General features: G+C 46.4%; 1 protein-coding gene across 2 annotated transcripts in view; it reads right to left on the minus strand.

Annotated features, from left to right (window-relative positions):
- Positions 1-1180: 1180 nt before the first annotated feature.
- UBAC2 (UBA domain containing 2) overlaps positions 1181-17002 on the minus strand; it is a 179510-nt gene continuing 163688 nt past the window's right edge. Inside the window, exons 8-10 of one of the 2 annotated variants that reach the window (XM_072782516.1) lie at positions 16443-16565; positions 13184-13238; positions 1181-2411 (exon numbers count right to left, since the gene is read on the minus strand). In XM_072782516.1, coding sequence (XP_072638617.1) covers positions 13203-13238; positions 16443-16565 — 159 coding nt within the window. In that variant the 3' untranslated portion in view covers positions 1181-2411; positions 13184-13202. The remainder of the gene's footprint in view (positions 2412-13183; positions 13239-16442; positions 16566-17002) is intronic. The other variant, XM_072782515.1, reaches the window with a different exon arrangement.

Consider the following 17002-nt stretch of genomic DNA (forward strand, 5'->3'; position numbering starts at 1 on the left):
GCTGATGCCCCCCGCTGGCATGCGTCACTATGCATTGAACACAAAAGGTTTTTCTCTAGGGATCCCATCAGCCCGAAAGATTTCTGGGGTCTTGACAAGGGGTGGTTTGGGGTATTCAAGCTCTTGGAATCAGTGGCTGCAGTTGGGTCAAATCTGCAGGAAGAGCCACGGGCCAGGGATGGGAACTCCAGTGAGGTCAAGAGAATATCGTGCCCAAGACTGAAGAGTCAGATGCTTGTGCAGGGTTGGGGCGTGTTGGGGGTCGGGGTCGAGATGAGCTGCAGGGGTGCGGCGGTGGCTGGGCCTGGCAGGTGCGTGATACAGATGGGCAGCTGGAAGAGAGGCTGGGGGTCAGGGTGAACTTGAGGGCGACTTCCCACTCTGCCCCTGAGCAGGTGCGTGTCTGCGGTCATAGCCCCCCCCCATCATACTCCCGTCAGTCGGAGGGCGCGGAGGCTCCTCCTTCAGCAGGACGAGGACCTTTGAGAGGTGATCCCATTTAGGAGAGAAGCCTGACCCAGAAAACTGACCAGAACCGCCGGGTGCTTGGACCCTTCTGATCGGGGCTGCACGCTGGGGTCCTCGCAGGGGGGGCTGTCTGCTTCCCAGCCTCTGGGCCCTGGGCCCTGAGACGCCTCTGCCTCCGGTTTGGTTAGGCCTTGTGCAGAGCTGTTTGAGAGAAGGCGCACAGGAGCTGGTGGAGCTCCCGACACGGGGGAGTGCTCCCGGGACCTTCTCGTTGGAAGGTCGGAGGGGGGGCGCGGACGGGCTCGGCCATTCGTACCCGAGCGCACCTCAGTGCACTCGCAGCCTGTCCTGTGTGAGCCACTCACTGGTCTGTGAAAGGAGCCGGGGACGGTCTGCCCGTCAACTGTCCTTACACCCAACGCAGGGAGACTCAGATCAAGTCAGGGCCTGTACTGGGACCAGTGAGTGGGGCTCCCAGAGTCATCTCAACCCCCATTCTGAGCACCTGAGGGCCCCAACAAGCCTAAGGATGGGGCCTCACAGGGTCATCTTACAGGAACAAAGGGGCTTTTCTCACTTCCAAAAAAAGCACCCAAATCTTCTGAAGAAAGATGAGCACTGGCAAAACAAAAAACTAAAGAATTTTGGTGGTAAATTATACAGTCTAGAACAAAGTTTTATTTAGGTAAGTCTAATAAAAAATATCACAAAGTAAAACACATTAAAAACTTTATTATAAGTATTACACTTGTCCAAATTTGCATCAATTTGATACATTGCCGCTCCTTTTGCAGAACACAGGAGTCACATCATTGCCTTTGATCTTAACAGTTGCCCTGCTTCCATCCCCTGGCCCTCACCAGGCCCACCCCTGCCTCCCTCTGCCTCCCTCCTCCCTGTGGCGGTGTCCTCTGCAGGCAGTCCACCCCGCCTGGCACAGACATCAGGTCACACGGGGCTGGGGAGCTCCTGCCTCCAGAGCGGCTGGGCCCCACACTGCTCCAGGGAGCCCCTGCTCTGTCCTGTTTTCACCCCCAGCCTGAGAGGATAACCGCACATATTCTGAGCAAAAGGAACCTCAGTTAAGTTTCACAGAGTATTCCAGAACCTTGAATCAGAACTTACTATTTTCTTTAATGGAAGTGAGGAAGAGCAGGAGTTAGAGATACTCCCTGGATGAAATGGGCAGGAACTGTGGGGAGTAGAATCTGCTTCTCTGTTTCTCCTTCTTCGCTCAGGCCTGGCTAAGACCGAGGGCAGCAGATCTGTGCTGTTCACTCCCTAGAAAAGGTGACACCCAGCAGCCACTGGGGTTTGAAAGCAAATGTGAGGGAAAAAATAGTGATAAGAAATAGTCCATAAGGAATATTTTGCCATGTTCTTCCTGAATAACATTCCCCTGTCATGGGATTTATGATCGGATATAATGTAGGCTGACACATTACAGTGGAAAGAAGATTACGTTAGCAATAATTTCCCATTGTGGGTGCTATTCCATTGCTTACAGAAATTTGCAGTTTTAATGGATTTTAAACACATTAGGAATGAGTGATGATTCACCAAATGAAGGAAAATGCCCCATTAAAAAAAATGCAGATAGAAAAATACATGCTGATTTAATGGCAAACTTATTTTCGAGACTTTTTTTTAACGGCAATGGCCTTGGAATGAAGGGAGGAGCGGTGGGAACCACCGTTTGCCCATGAGAGCACAGGAAGACGCATGCCCAGGACAGTGCTGGCCCCAGGCTGCCTCAGGGTCAGGACCTCACCCGCTTGAGGGGTGGGGGTGGGGGGGTAGCAGCTTGGCCAGTCTCTATCCACCACTCAGGACTCTCAGTGCTGCAGCAGGAAGTTGGTAGCCACATTCAGGTCATTGTTTGAAGCTCTCAGGGCTTCCAAAGCATCACCCCTAGAAAATCCCATCTCCATGAGCCGAGCAACCTGAAAACAGAAAAACCAGAAATCTGATGAGGTTGAAGACTCTGCTACTTAGCCACCAGCCCCCATAATGTTCCCCATGAGAGTTCTGTAGGAGAGGTTTCTTTAAAAACCCCTAATTTTCATTTCAGTCTGAAATCTGATCTTTAAAAAATTTTGATTAAGCACAGCTTAATGTGCCATAAAGTGCTTACCATATAGCTAATAAGTATAATTATCTCATTTAATCCTTATTTTAGAGACCAGCAACAAGCGTCCAAGGGTCAAGTGACCTGTCAAAACGAGCAGAGGGTGGATGAGCCCAAGGGGTGCTGCCTGGAAAGCTGGTCTGTACAAGCAGCCCTCCGTTCACACAACTTTCACACTTCTTCAGTATCAAATCTGATTCCTGCAAACAACTCCTCAAGGCATGTTTCCTTGTGCATGTAAACAGTTGCTTAATTGAATATTATTTCTGATGCTGGCAAACACCGGTGACAAAAATCTGTGCAGGTTCTTGGAATCACATAGAGAAGTGTCCTTTGGATGCCTATACCTCATTAACCTTTCATGTGAATTGTAACATTTGCTAGGTTCCTGGTGGTGGTGGGGGCTCTCTGGGCAGCAGCAGAGAATGCATGCACAAAAAAGGGGGGGGGGTGAGGCCTGAGGCAGAAGCAGGGGGGGAGGAGGTAGCTAAAGTTACCAAGGGTAGGGAGGAGGAGGCTTGCATTTTCTTGACCACAAATCCTGAACCTGTGAATACAGAGGTTTCCTGTACTTTGACATACAATTTCCAATGGAGTGGGCAGTGCCACTAAAGTTTATTTGTAAACTTTTTTCGCATTTAGAGATGTATTATACACATATTTATGACCCCAAACTAGCCAAAGGAATCTATTCTTCGTACTTATGTTGAAATATACATTTGCAATAATATGTAATGAAAAATGACACACACGTTGAGATTTTCACATGTGGGTGAAAGAGGCTTTTGTGGACTGAAGACTTAGTCACCATTCCTAATGTCTTGGGCAAAATGGAAAGAAAAAGCCTGCTACTGCCCTCCTTCCCCTGCTAGGGGAGTCGGGGTGTGTGAGCAGGGCGGGCAGAGGGGCCGCAGTGAGGAAGAGGGGGAGGAAGGAGCGCAGAGCCAAGCAGGTGGCAGGGCCCTCGTCCCTCCAGGAGCCTCAGGGAGAGAGAGGAGGCAGGGGGCACTTCTCAGAAGCTCAAGTTCTAGCTGGAATCTTTCAAACTGAGGCTGTGATACCTCTTTAGTGCATCACCAACACTTAGTGGGTTAAGATTAGCGTTTAAAATATGCACGTAGTGGGGGTCTTTCTTCCATAAAACTGCATTTCAGTTCTCCATATGCACACATATGCATGCTGTGCACGGTGTTTCTTACTGTGGGCTGTGGTCAGAGACTCTCGACAGCTGCTTTCTAAAGAACCGTCGGGCCTGGGAAAGGGCTGTCGGCGAGTGACAGGCATGGCCCTCACACGCGGGAGAGCCCCGGGGGCCACGGGCAACGGCCAGCTCCGCTCCCCAGGCCGACGGGCAGTGTGCAGAGTGGCAGGGTTCTTCTGCTTTCACTTCCGGCTCCAGGAAAGAACCACCTTCCCCAGAATGTCACAAGCACTCCTCACTCACTGGTCAAGATGGAAAGTTCTTCCTCAATCGAAGAAGAATCTGCCTCTCACCGGTTGCCACCCATGGGACTTCAAAGGTCCTAATTTTGCCCTTTGAAGTACCAGGAAACAACCCCATTCCCTTTTCTGGGTGAAGCACTTGGCACGTCTGAAGGCTGCCGTCCTGCCCTCCCCACCTTCACTTCTCCGGGCAGCACCCCGGCAGGGCCCTCGCCGCCTTCACTGCCGGTGCCTCCTCTCCCGGGGGCTCTTCCTTCGTCCCTGGCCTGGTTAGCTCCGCTTCATCCGGGGGCTCCGGGGCGCCTGGCCCTGCCCCATTCTCCCAGACGAGAAGGAACCCCAGAGACATCCTGCGGCTCCAAGGACCTGCGTCCTGTGCTCGCCATGGTTGTGACTTGCACCCGTACCCGTCGGGAGGGCTGCTCCCGGCCACTCCGTGGGGCGGCCTCCGAGAAGGGCCGTGGCTGCCTCACCGACTCCTGAGCTTCAGGACTCGTCACTTTCTCGCGGCCCTCCCGGCAGTGCTCGCCCGCTGCGCCGCCCTGGGGTCGCAACCTCCATACGGCACGGTGTGCTTCTGTCGTGTGCACACACGTGTGTATGCGTGTGCCCATGCTCCTTTGTGTGCGGCCAGGTATGCTGGGGCCTGCTATAAACACTCCGGTATTTTCACCTGAAATGCCTCCAAGCCAGGCCTCACATATCCTACCGTGGAAATTTTATGTGCTCTTCTGGGTTTAGGACCTCACGGACCTCCGTTAAATGTCCTCTGGCCGTTTTCTAGCCAAAAACTAATTTCAGTTTAAATTCTGTTGTCTCCAAGTTACTCAGCTCCCTCAAAACTGTATCATCCCCAGATCTGATTAGTAAACCTCTATAAGGTCACTCATGTGATTATTGAAAATGTCAAGCAGGCAAAATCAAAGATGTGGCCCAGAACTCATGAGAGGCCTCCCTTTCTCAACTGGCGAACCAAGAGATTTTTAGCCAGCTTAAAACCCACTTCATATTATAACTATCCATTCCACTTGTCACCGATGTACCTCTCACAGTGACAAGATTTAGTTAGATGTCTTGATGACATCCTGTGTTAGCAGGAGCAGGTTGGTACCTACAGACCACAACGCTCTTCTTAACACTCAAGTCATCTGTTTGATAATCTATTTTAGGCTCTGCCAGACATGAAACATCAATTTTGCCATTTGATTACCAGAATCCACACTTTCCTCTTTCCTTGGGGGGATTTCAAACTGAGTATGACTCGCCTTGCTTTTTCTGCCCCAACCAGCACACTCTCGGGGAGTTGGGCTCCAGGACTCGGGCTGGACGCGTGTCAAACCGAGGCAATCCTTCCTACATTATTACCTGGATTGAAGTAACCCTTAATGATGTCTATTCCACCTACTTCTAGCTAAGAACCACTACCTTTAGTGGAGTTAATGGAGCTTAGTGAGGATGTGGGCAGCTCTACCCGCCTTCTCTCTGTTATTCATGAAAACAATAGCACTGGCCAGCAACATGGCTGTTCTGAACAACTTCAAACAGTGTGGCCAACACTACACTCATCACCACCACTTTGTCACCTTTAGTACGTCAAGCATAGCTAAAGACTGGCGGCTTCTTTGCACCTAGCCAGCAGGAATAAATCTATTTGTTTGACAAATCATGATTCACAACCTGGAACTGATGACATGTGAGCCAGACCCACAATGGTGGCAGGCGAGGGTGCTAGGCCACAACTTCCAGCTGGTACTTGAGTCTTCTGTCCAGGGACTCTGAATCTGGTTTGGAGTCCAAAAGGTGCTGACGGTGGGCTGGCTGCACAGACCACCACGGCAGAGCACCAGTACTGACTGCATGCAGGCCCTGCACTTGCCCCCCTAGAGGGGATCTCCTGGGTGTCCCAGGGAACATAAGTGACGTCAGTGCAAAGGGAAAAGCTTTCTCTGCATGTGAGGCTTCCTCCTGAGTTTGCTCTCTCAGAAATGAAGAAGCCCACGTGCGCCATCGTTGGTTTTAACAACTGGGCTGGGTTTTTCACAGGTCTTCGCTGAAGAGCACGTTGGCTGTACGTATAAGGTTGCAGCGGCTGGCCATGCCTCCTCTGAAGGCTGGCGATCAGGCCCTGTTAGCCAAAACTGACTTCAGAGCTTCCTGCGATTTTTAGGGGTGAGACAACAAGTGTGATTGGAGAATGGTCCTGGATGAATGACCGTGTACTGTAACCAGATGAAAAAACTTATAAAGTAGAAATAATGTTAATAGTTCTTCTTTTAAAAAAACTGTAAAAATTACACTAAAAAAGTGTATCTGTAAGTTTCTCCTAGTGTCCCAAACAGTAAACACCCAAGGGAAAGTGAAATTGTATGCTTGGGCTTAAGAATGTGGGTAATAACCAGGCAGAAAAGACAAGAAGCAGGGAGACAGCAGTTCTGACAGAGGTTTCTTAACTGCTCCCATTTGCCAATGGGGGGCGGTGCCAGGAGGGGTTCCCCTGCCCACAAGGAGGCCTGGCGCTGCCGTCCCTTCCCAGTGTGGTACAAGGTTCCCAAGCAGAGTTTGAACTGCAGCGGGTTGGCGACACAGACAACAGGTGCCTACAGCTCCCCTGGGTGCTCCACCATCACATGACAATGTAACAACTGCAACACCGTAGCAGTGACCTGTCCTTGACCTCTAGCCAGCTTGCCCAATGCCAGTGTGCTCTGTCACTGTCTGAGGAAGAGGCTTATCAGCACCTGAAGCATGAGCTCCTGCAATGACCTGTAGTCAGAGAAGCAAATACAAACAGGACTCCAAAGATTCACAACTCCTTAAGATAAAAACACAGAGAAGGCTGGCGGCTGTCTTAGCTCTGACCTCAGTGCAAGAGAACTGTCCCAGCCCCTGCTGCTGAGAGGGTAGGGAAAGCCCATCAGCAGGCAGGTAGGGCCCAGGCTCTGGGGTCAGGCCCCACACGCCACATACGCACCGTGTGAGCCAAGCAGGGAACTAAAACTGTGGGCTTGAAGCATCGCCACGGTGGGCGACATGTGTGAAGGGCCTTGCCTGGTAACCAGCATCTGACAGGTACCCAGTAGGCACTGCCCCTGGTGAGAATTCTCACCCCCCTGAAGACGGACTGGCCCAGGTGTGTGGGTCCCTCCCTCTGACCCTCTTAGCTTCAGTTCAGAGGGTTCCCACAACCTGACAAAACCACTCTCAGGTTTTGTTTTTAGCGTTCACTTTAACTGCTTTCACTTTACTCAATTTATATCCTTTGTTGGGCAAAGAACTACTGTGTCTATTACACCAATTAGGGAGCCCTGGTTTGTTTTCAAGGAACCCCAGCTAGCCCCGAGTGGCTGGGAGGAGGGTCTCAGGGCAGAAGAGTCAGTCCCTCTGGAGCCCCTGGTCACTGCCATCGAGGGACAGGCTTGAGCTATGCCCAGAGGCCAGGGACCTGGTACAACACTGGCTCACAGCAAAGTCCACCCTGACATACACAACCTACTGGAGCTTACTAACAGCCATGCTTAAACACGAAGGCAAGAATGACTTTTGTTACCTATTTCTAGTGATCAAATAGCACACAGAAGAGCTGGCCTGAAAAATCTAATGTGGTGAGCCCAAGTAAGGGAAAAAAGATAGGAAGAATCGTTTTAAAAATTCTATCAAGGGCAGCTCGGGTGGCTCAGCGGTTGAGCATCTGCCTTCAGCCCAGGGCGTGTCCTGGAGACCTCGGGCTCCCTGCATGGAGCTTGCTTCTCCCTCTGCCTGTGTCTCTGCCTCTTTCTCTGTGTGTCTCTCATGAATAAATTTAAAAAAAATTCTAACAAAAGCCTACATTATTTGTGACTCTTATAAAGCCTTACTTTACATTTGTATAAATTCTGGCAAATATTCAATTCTGATGATTATATAAATAATGATATTTACAGATACTCAGTCTACCTCCTTCCCCATCCAAAGCATATATATTAGCCACAAAACACATTAAATCACACTGAAAACCCAATTTGTTTCCTCTACAGGCTGCTTCCTGCCCTTTTAGTTCAGCTATTAGAACGTCCAAGGGAAGAGAAAACATCAATGTAGTATCTCTTCGTTCTGACTAGATAAAAATATGGAAATACATCCCGATCAGTTTAAATCGAGTTGTGACCATATAGGAGTGTCCCCTGAGGGGATCCCTGGGTGGCGCAGCGGTTTGGCGCCTGCCTTTGGCCCAGGGTGCGATCCTGGAGACCCGGGATCGAATCCCACGTCGGGCTTCCTGCATGGAGCCTCTTCTCCCTCTGCCTCTCTCTCTGTGGCTATCATAAAAAAAAAAAAAAAAAAAAAAAAAAAAAAGGAGTGTCACTAACTCAACAAATATTCAGAGACTCTCTCGGCGGCTCCAAGGGTCTGTGTGAAGTAACCACGGTGAGCCGGTGTCTGTGACTCGGGCGCTGTCCATCTTCCCCAGCAGATGAACTCCCGGGGACTGGGACCACGCCGGCCATGTGTCCCCCTGACTCCCTGACACAGAACCACAGAGCCTGGCACAGTGGCGATTAGAGAAGGGGCTTCAGTTTAGTGATGTAAGTTCTTTAACGAACTGAACGTGTGGTGGGGGAAGACCACTAATAAACAGCCAAAATTATAAAGCTGGTAAAACACCAAGGCCACCACGGCAGACGACCATGAGACAGACCACAGACACGGGCAGACACACCTGGCGTCTCGGTCCGTCTGGGCCTGGCTATGTTCGCAGTAGTTTGGGAAACTTAAAAAATGCTCTGTAAACTTTTCTGGAAAACATTTCTTTCAACATTCCTTCTGCACTTTGGAGCACGGTGAGTACTCTCTTTCTGCTTGTGCATCGTAGGAAAGCTTCTGCCTAAAACTTCTCACCACAAAACATCAGATTAGAGTTCACCTGGGTTTCTAGTCTAAACATCTAAATAACCCTTCTAATTTCTTTAAAAAACCAGGTGTAGGGCAGCCCAGGTGGCTCAGCGGTTTAGTGCCGCCTTCAGCCCAGGGCGTGATCCTGGGGTCCCGGGATCGAGTCCCATGTCAGGCTCCCTGCATGGAGCCTGCTTCTCCCTCTGCCTGTGTCTCTGCCTCTTTCTCTCTCTCTCTCTCTCTGTGTGTCTCATGAATAAATAAATAAAATCTTAAAAAAAACAAACAGGTATAGTTGGGTAAACATCCAGAGAGAGTGTGTTAGGCTTTCCTGTCTTCCACATCACTGATTCATAAAAACTGAAGGTACCTGAGGGGAACACCATCAATGCCTGTTTTCTGGAGCTGAAGACCTAACTTTCTCGAGGCAAGGTTCAGAGATAATTCAATGTAAGGGACAGCAAGGGGAAGCTGGCCCTGGAATCTAGCCTAGCCATGTGGAAGGTCCCCCAGCAGCATGTGACTCTACCAGTGGCTCTTGGTCAAGGTCCGAGGCTCCCATTTGGCCAGCTGAGTGCGGGAACTTGACCAGCAGCAGGCAGCGCAGGAGAGCACTCGCTTAGGCAAACAAGGCACGATGTGTTTTCCCCATAATAAGCTTTCTAAAGAGAGACCCTGCCAAACAAGAAAAAGAAACCTATAGACATGGAGATAAATCTGCATCAGTTCTCCTTTCCTTTAAAAAAAAAAATCCTTTATGAGTGGGACATGTGTGCCTACTATCTCAAGATAATTCTTACTCGAGGGAATAAATGAAATCCCACTTTGGCCTTCTACTTGCAATTCAACTACTTTTCGACACTAAGGAAACAGGACATTCTTTCCAATGAAATGTATGGCAGTGAAATACACTGTTTTGTTCAAGTAAAACTGTGGTTTTCTTTAACTTCCCTTTAACTTAGGGTGTCAAAAACAAATGGTTTTGAGGGTTCTTACTTCCCAAATTCTGATACTTGTAGGAAGTGATGCCCACCTGAAAGATGCCCGACCCAATCCCATGCTGCCTTGCCCATTCGTGGCAGGCAGCTGGGCCATGTGCACACCCTGCCAGGAGGAGCAGCCCAAAATCACAGGGAGAAGTGGCTCGCCCTTCCCTCCCCTTCATTGTAACAATCACATTACTGCTTGGGGCCAGCTGGCTCTCCTAGCTCTCATGGCTACCCCCACCCCCAACCTGGCCTGCAAGTGCGGTGTCAGATCACCTGGGGATCTCTTTCGTTGTCACTTGACCACTCCCCTCCTCCTCAGAAATGCTGAACCCCTTTGATGACACCTGTTGGCTGAGTGAATGGTTACTGGTTATTTTATGCTTTTGCCTGGCTACAGACTGCCCAGAGGCCCCTTATTTTTGCATTTCTGCTTTGTTTAGACTTTGATACTGAGAAGACCCTCATGACAGACTGGATGAGCTCCAGTGCTTGTATCTTTTGATACCCAACAGAATTAGGCAGCCCAAAAAGTTGGTTATTTGATTGTCGTGCAATATTTCATTCTAACACGTTTAGCTTTGGTATTTCTCTTAGAAAACCTATTTCTAATCTAAGCATTCAGATGGAAAAGTCTGACATAATACTACTCTCTAACACATTTGTAAAATGAAACAAAAGAAACAAGTGTTCTTTTGACCACAACTTCACATTCAGCCCTGCTCTCACCACTGCTAGGCACCCTCTGTGTCATGTGGGAAACAGGAAGCGATGGTACTAGCCCTCACGGAGCTCACCATCACCAGGGAAAAAGACACAACTTGGGTCACCGCTGGACCAATTCCCCCCTTGCTGCAATTGTAGATACACAGAGAAGTACAAAGTGTTTCCCAAATAAACAGCATGTTAGTGAGGGGATTGTTTGTACAAGGCTGAGTATTTACGGTTGAGGTGGGTTTTTACAGTGACGGTGAAGGTTCCTGAGATGGGAACAAGAGAACCTAAGATTAAGATTCTCTCAGATTAAATGCATTTTGCTATTTACCAGCTAAGACTGAAGTGTCTTCTGTGCTGAAAGCCATTCTCTCTCTACTTGGGTCAAAGAATAGTTCAGACGACATGAGAATGGAATCCACACGACAGGTCTCATGTATCATAAGTGTACTAAATGGTCATATAGCTAGCTCATCAGGGTAGAAGTCTCATAAGCGCTTCTAAGCACATTTCCTGGGCAGTTAGGGAAGAAGTTATAATATGCTCCTTTCTCCCTGCGTAGTCCACCTTCCAGGGAAACCCAATGACGTAACTCCCCTTTAGGATACTACCATGGTTTGTTAGTGCCTACAACGCAGAAGTGGAAGTTCACACACCACTACAGGACCCTAGGGAGCCTGCCTGGGCCCTTGGGCCATCTTCCACTCCAAACTCCTCCCTCGTGCTTCCCCAAACTTAATGCACTTTTCACCACACCACATGCAGACAGATGCCGCTGCCCCCATGCTCCGGTGCTGCAGTCCTTTCTTAGTTTCAATGGTACTGGGGCACTTGTGCAGAGTGGGCTAGAGCTGTCTCCAGGCCTGGCTCCCTACACCAGGCTCTGCACCAATTAAGGGCAGGAAATGATGCCGTATTTATCTCTGTATTTCATGAATCAAGCCCAGGGGTCAACCTGACGCAGAACAGACAGGTGATAATTCTTGGTTGATGAGGAGGAAAAGAGGGGTGACTTGAAATCTGTAACATTTTACCTCCCCTAGCTCTGGATTAGTCCTGTTTAATTTCCTAGTCCAAGTTTTCTTGTGTATCCCATTAAGAATAAACTGAAGCATCATTTTCTAAGATTGGGGGGCTTTGGGAAAGACAAATTTAGTGATTTTTTTCCTCCTTTGATTTAAAAAAAATAGGATGCTTACAGGACAGAATTTCATTGTTAGAGTATAGGTGTAATGAAAATCACTGGTTAAAAAGAAGAAAGAGAAATGGAATAACATATATACTTATTTTTAAGATAGGAGACATTTGAGAAATGGAATAATAATTTTTAAGATAATAGACAGCTGAGTACATTTTATTATTATATAGAGTTTTGACAGGGTGGCGCTAGGTTTTGATTTTTAAAAGGGACTGGAATGGCATCTTCAAGGGCCAATGAGTTAGTTGGCAAAGGTGTTTTGAGTCCATCCACTAGTTGAAAAATAATAAAAGTAGGTTGGGAAGAACTAAAAATTCAGAAACTTAACAAGAACATAAGCAGAAAAAGTGGCAAAGTTTTGGGATCCCTGGGTGGTGCAGCGGTTTGGCGCCTGCCTTTGGCCCAGGACGGGATCCTGAATCCCACGTCAGGCTCCCGGTGCATGGAGCCTGCTTCTCCCTCTGCCTATGTCTCTGCCTCTCTCTCTCTCTCTCTCTCTCTCTCTCTGTGTGACTATCATAAATAAAAAAAATAAAAAAAAAATTGTCCCTTTAAAAAAAAAAGTGGAAAAGTTTTTCTATGGCCCTGTGTTTGACTATTACTAGATTTAATAAGAGATGCACATTCTTCCTTAGAATATTCCTGGCTTTCCTACCTTAAAGAACTCTCACTAAAATTCCTAAAGTATTTTTTTTTACATCAGAAAAACCTCAATCGTTTTTATTGTCCTTGGTTTAGAAAATTATTAAGTTTCTTAATGAATGTATTAAAATCGCATGACTCTGATATTTAAATAAAGAAGATATAGCACGATTAATTGAAGAATGAAGCATAAAGAGGTTTTGTTCATTCAAGCTGACTACATTACTAACAAATATTATTTTAGATAGTGTGCCTCAACTAACTAACCAAGAGATTATACACGAACTGTATATTTCTTAATGTTATTATAAACATCCTGAGGGCAAGAACTTTTTTTTTTTTTTTACAGTTTGGCTAACACCTATCACAAGAAGAGCCAAGAGTCTACATAACAAGCAACACCCAGAGAAGGATCTGTGTTTTAATGAAATGACAGTCTGTAACAGCCATGTTTGGGATAATCAAAAACACAAAACACAAGGTTTAGAAAATCAATGAATAAAAAGAAGTTTATGTTAAAAACAGCCTGTGATATATTTACATCTCTTCATATCAGAGCAGGGAAGTAAATGCCATTGAAACGGATTCTGACAACATGTTAACCTGTTGTTATTCTGGGAGGATCAAGGAAAATGATTCATTAAAACACCCTGAAGACTTCAATTACACACATTCTCCTTATTGTCATGTTCTGACACTTTTGTTTCAAAATGTCAACACTAAGAACTATCTCACCTTTAAATACCTCATATCGTTAACGGCTGTTCTGTGATGAATGTGACCCACGGTTCTGGCAAGTAAACAGTAATAGAACAGAACTTTACTTCTTTTTACCTGAATTGGAGAGTATTAGCTTATGTTTTAATGTTACCGTATATATTGTACAAAAGGCTGAGTTACTGGGATTTTCATATGTATGGGGGTACCATTTTTCTAGCAATCCTCTAATGGAAGTGGAAGAGAACATCCCCTTCCTCTACCTCTCCATCCTAAGAAGCTACTAAAATGATCAGTCTGAGTGAGAAGTTGTGAGGGGGAAAAGTTAGATCAATTCATCAGGCATATTCAACCAGTTTCTTTCTAAGGCATTTATGGTGGCCTAATCCAGGGTAGCAGTGGGAACCCTGCCCAGACCAGGTGCCCTGGGTCCGAGTGACCTTTATTGACTCTGGGGATAGGACAGGTGATAGCCTGGATGGCGTGACCAGCTTTGGAATGCTGCACTTGATTTGTTGGATGAGAAGAAATCAACATATGCAGAAGGAAATTTAAAAGTCTTATTGTAATGCTCTGAACTTCTTCGATGGATATTTTTTTTAACTTTCTAGTTTGAAATTATTTCAAACTTATAGAAAAGTTTCAAGAATACCAAGAACTCAAACACTCTTCATTCAGCTCACCAGAACTTTGCCACAGCTGCTTGCTTTCTCTCTCTCTCTCTCTCTCTCTCTCATGCTTTCCTGGAACATGTGAGATGAAGCTGCATATACCATGTCCCTTTACCCTGTAGTACTTCAGTATGTTAATTTTCTTAAGAACAAGAATATGCTCTTTCCTAACCACAGTCCGTTAGAGATACTAAATCCTAGACACTCAACCTTTATATAAAACTTTGATCTAGGGCAGCCCGGGGGGCTCAGTGGTTTAGTGCCGCCTTTGGCCCAGGGTGTGGTCCTGGAGACCCAGGATCGAGGCCCGCATCGGGCTCCCTGCATGGAGCCTGCTTCTCCCTCTGCCTGTGTCTCTGCATCTCTCTGTCTCTCTCTGTGTCTCTCATGAATAAATAAAATCTTTAAAAATAAATAAATACTGTGATCTAATCCAGTGTCCAACTGCACCAGGTCAGTCAAACATGTCTGTTCACCTGAAGTTCTTCCTGGTACAGAGCATGGTCTAGGATCATGTCTGACATGTCCTTAACATGCCTCCTTAGTCTCTAACTGGAAGCAGCTTGTGATGTCACTACTGAAGAATACGGGTCAGGGATTTTATATAATGTCCCTCAAATTGGGTTTATCTGCTTTTTCTTTACGACCAAAGTTATGGATTTTTTTAAATTTTTTTTTATTTATTTATGATAGTCACACACACACAGAGAGAGAGAGAGAGAGGCAGAGACATAGGCAGAGGAGAAGCAGGCTCCATGCACCGGGAGCCCGACGTGGGACTCGATCCCGGGTCTCCAGGATCGTGCCCTGGGCCAAAGGCAGGGGCCAAACCGCTGCGCCACCCAGGGATCCCCTGGATTTTTTATTGTAATATATAACTGATGTATCCTTTAAGGGCATGCCCATGGCGTCTTTGGTCCATTACTGGTACACTGATCCTTATAACTGGGTTAAGCTGGTGTCCAATCTCTCCACTGTACAGTTAACTATTTTTCCTTTGGTAATTAATAAGCAAAGTATCTTGTGGGGAGATACTCTGAGATTACATAAATAGTCCATTCTTCGTGTTATTGATGATTTGTACCTAAATTGATTTTTGCTCTGATAGCTGCAAAATTATAATTTTCTAATACTATCCATCATTATTTTTTGCTTTATATTCCTTTTCCCCTGAGGATGTATCCATATAAATATGTATCCATATAAATATCTCCTAATATCAGTATGAACTCATGCATCACCCCCCATCCAGTGGATTATATTAAGTACTATCCTTATTTATTTATTTTTAAAGGCTTTATTTTTCAGAGAGAGCAAGAGAGAGCACGTGCATGCATGAATGAGCGTGCGCGCGCGCGCGTGTGTGTGTGTGTGTGTGAGAGAGAGAGAGAGAGAGAGAGGAGCCAAGGGAGAGGAGAGAAGCTTAAGCAGACTCTGTGCTGAGTGGGGAAGCCCGATGCAGGGCTGGATCCCACAACCCTAAGATCATGACCAAAACCAAGAGTTGACACTTAACCACCTGCAATACCTAGGCACCCCTGTGCTTATTTATTTTGATATCCAAATCTGATGTGCCAAGTTTGATCAGTGGGATCCCATCAAGCTAGCTCCCTTAGTTACAGAGCACTTCCTTAATTCCCTGCATGCTGGTCCAGGGTTATCATGTTCCTTCCCAACCATGGGCCTGTGACCCACCATTTCATTTCTCTAAAGAGGCTCATTTCTGTTAGTGGGCCAACATATTGAGAAACTAGATCTGGGCACTAGGTGTGGTCAGTGCTACTGGGATGCCATTGCTTTGGATTCTTTTAGTTTGACAGAGTTAAGACACATGTGCACACACACATAGACACACACAATCTTATTAAATCATGAGTTTACACTAATACCTCTAATTCCAATCCAACCCCACAGGGTTCTTCCTGTATTTGTATTTTCTTTCTTCTACAGTAAGATCAACCTAGCTCATTTGCTCAAATTTATAATACACATACAATATAATTTCAGAATTGCTGTACTCCTACTACTGTGAAAATAAACCCAGGAAGAGCTTATGATTTCTTTGCAATTATTTTTTGTCTTTAGACTGATGGTATATTACGTTCAAAAATTACTAAAATTAATTTTTCCCTCTCTCCTATGATTATGTTATTCATTTAAAGTACAGTTGGATCCTTTATTTGTTTCTTTTTAGTCTATGGTTGTCCCTATTGTTGATTTGCCTTTTGATTATGTAAAATAGTAACCTGATTCCTAAGTCAAATCATACAAAAGCCATACTTAGAGAAGCATTACTCCCTCCCAGTCCTTCTGTCTTGTTCTCTCCTAGCCCTTATAGAGAACAAACGTCAGTAGCTTCCTCTATATATAAAGTATTATAGATTTCAAAATAAGTGATCACATTTTTTTTTTTCAAATCATGCCTTCCTCAAACCTGTAAGACCCACAGTGGCCAATAAAGGCCCAAGTGTCTATCACTGTTACCAGTAACAATTTAACTGTTACCAAAAGTTTTGTATGCTTGCTTTCTTTCAAGTCTGATTTACCAAGACTGCTTCAAGTCTCCTAAACACAGGTTTAGGAGAAGCACCAGTGTTACTGCTTACCTGTTCCTCAGAAACCTCCAGAGGAGGAGATGCTTGTTGTTCAGACTGCCGACCATCCTGATAGTTTATATTTCGTCGCTGACGTAAAGGAGGGAAAAGACGATTCCAATTGATCATTCCTCCCTAAAAACAGATCAATACATAGTGATCAGACATAGGAGAACCATCTTAATGCTTGGAGGCGTTTTTTCTTGCAATGAAGTCACATCCATAGATTGGGAAATAAAAAGTCATGCCGATCTGCTGAATGCAAGCAATCCAAACCCTGAAGTATCACATCACCCTTCAACAAGATGAAATCAAGAGAAATGGGGGAGGAGCACAAAGAAGGTAATGGTACTGCCAGAGTTATTTGTGCAACTTGGCTCTGGAAGGCAAGGGAAGATGCATACAGATACAGACACTCCTAACCTCAGCCTCACTGACCCTGTGCCATCTCCCCTGGACTTCAGGGCTCTACCGGGCATGACAGGGAAGATGACACAGAGCTAAGGCTAACTCACTGCTGGCAACCAGAAACCCGGAGCTTCCACAGCTTCTCCTTCTCCTTCTTCCTCCTC

Source organism: Canis lupus, chromosome 17, assembly GCF_048164855.1.
Source record: "Canis lupus baileyi chromosome 17, mCanLup2.hap1, whole genome shotgun sequence".
Lineage (NCBI taxonomy): Eukaryota > Metazoa > Chordata > Mammalia > Carnivora > Canidae > Canis > Canis lupus.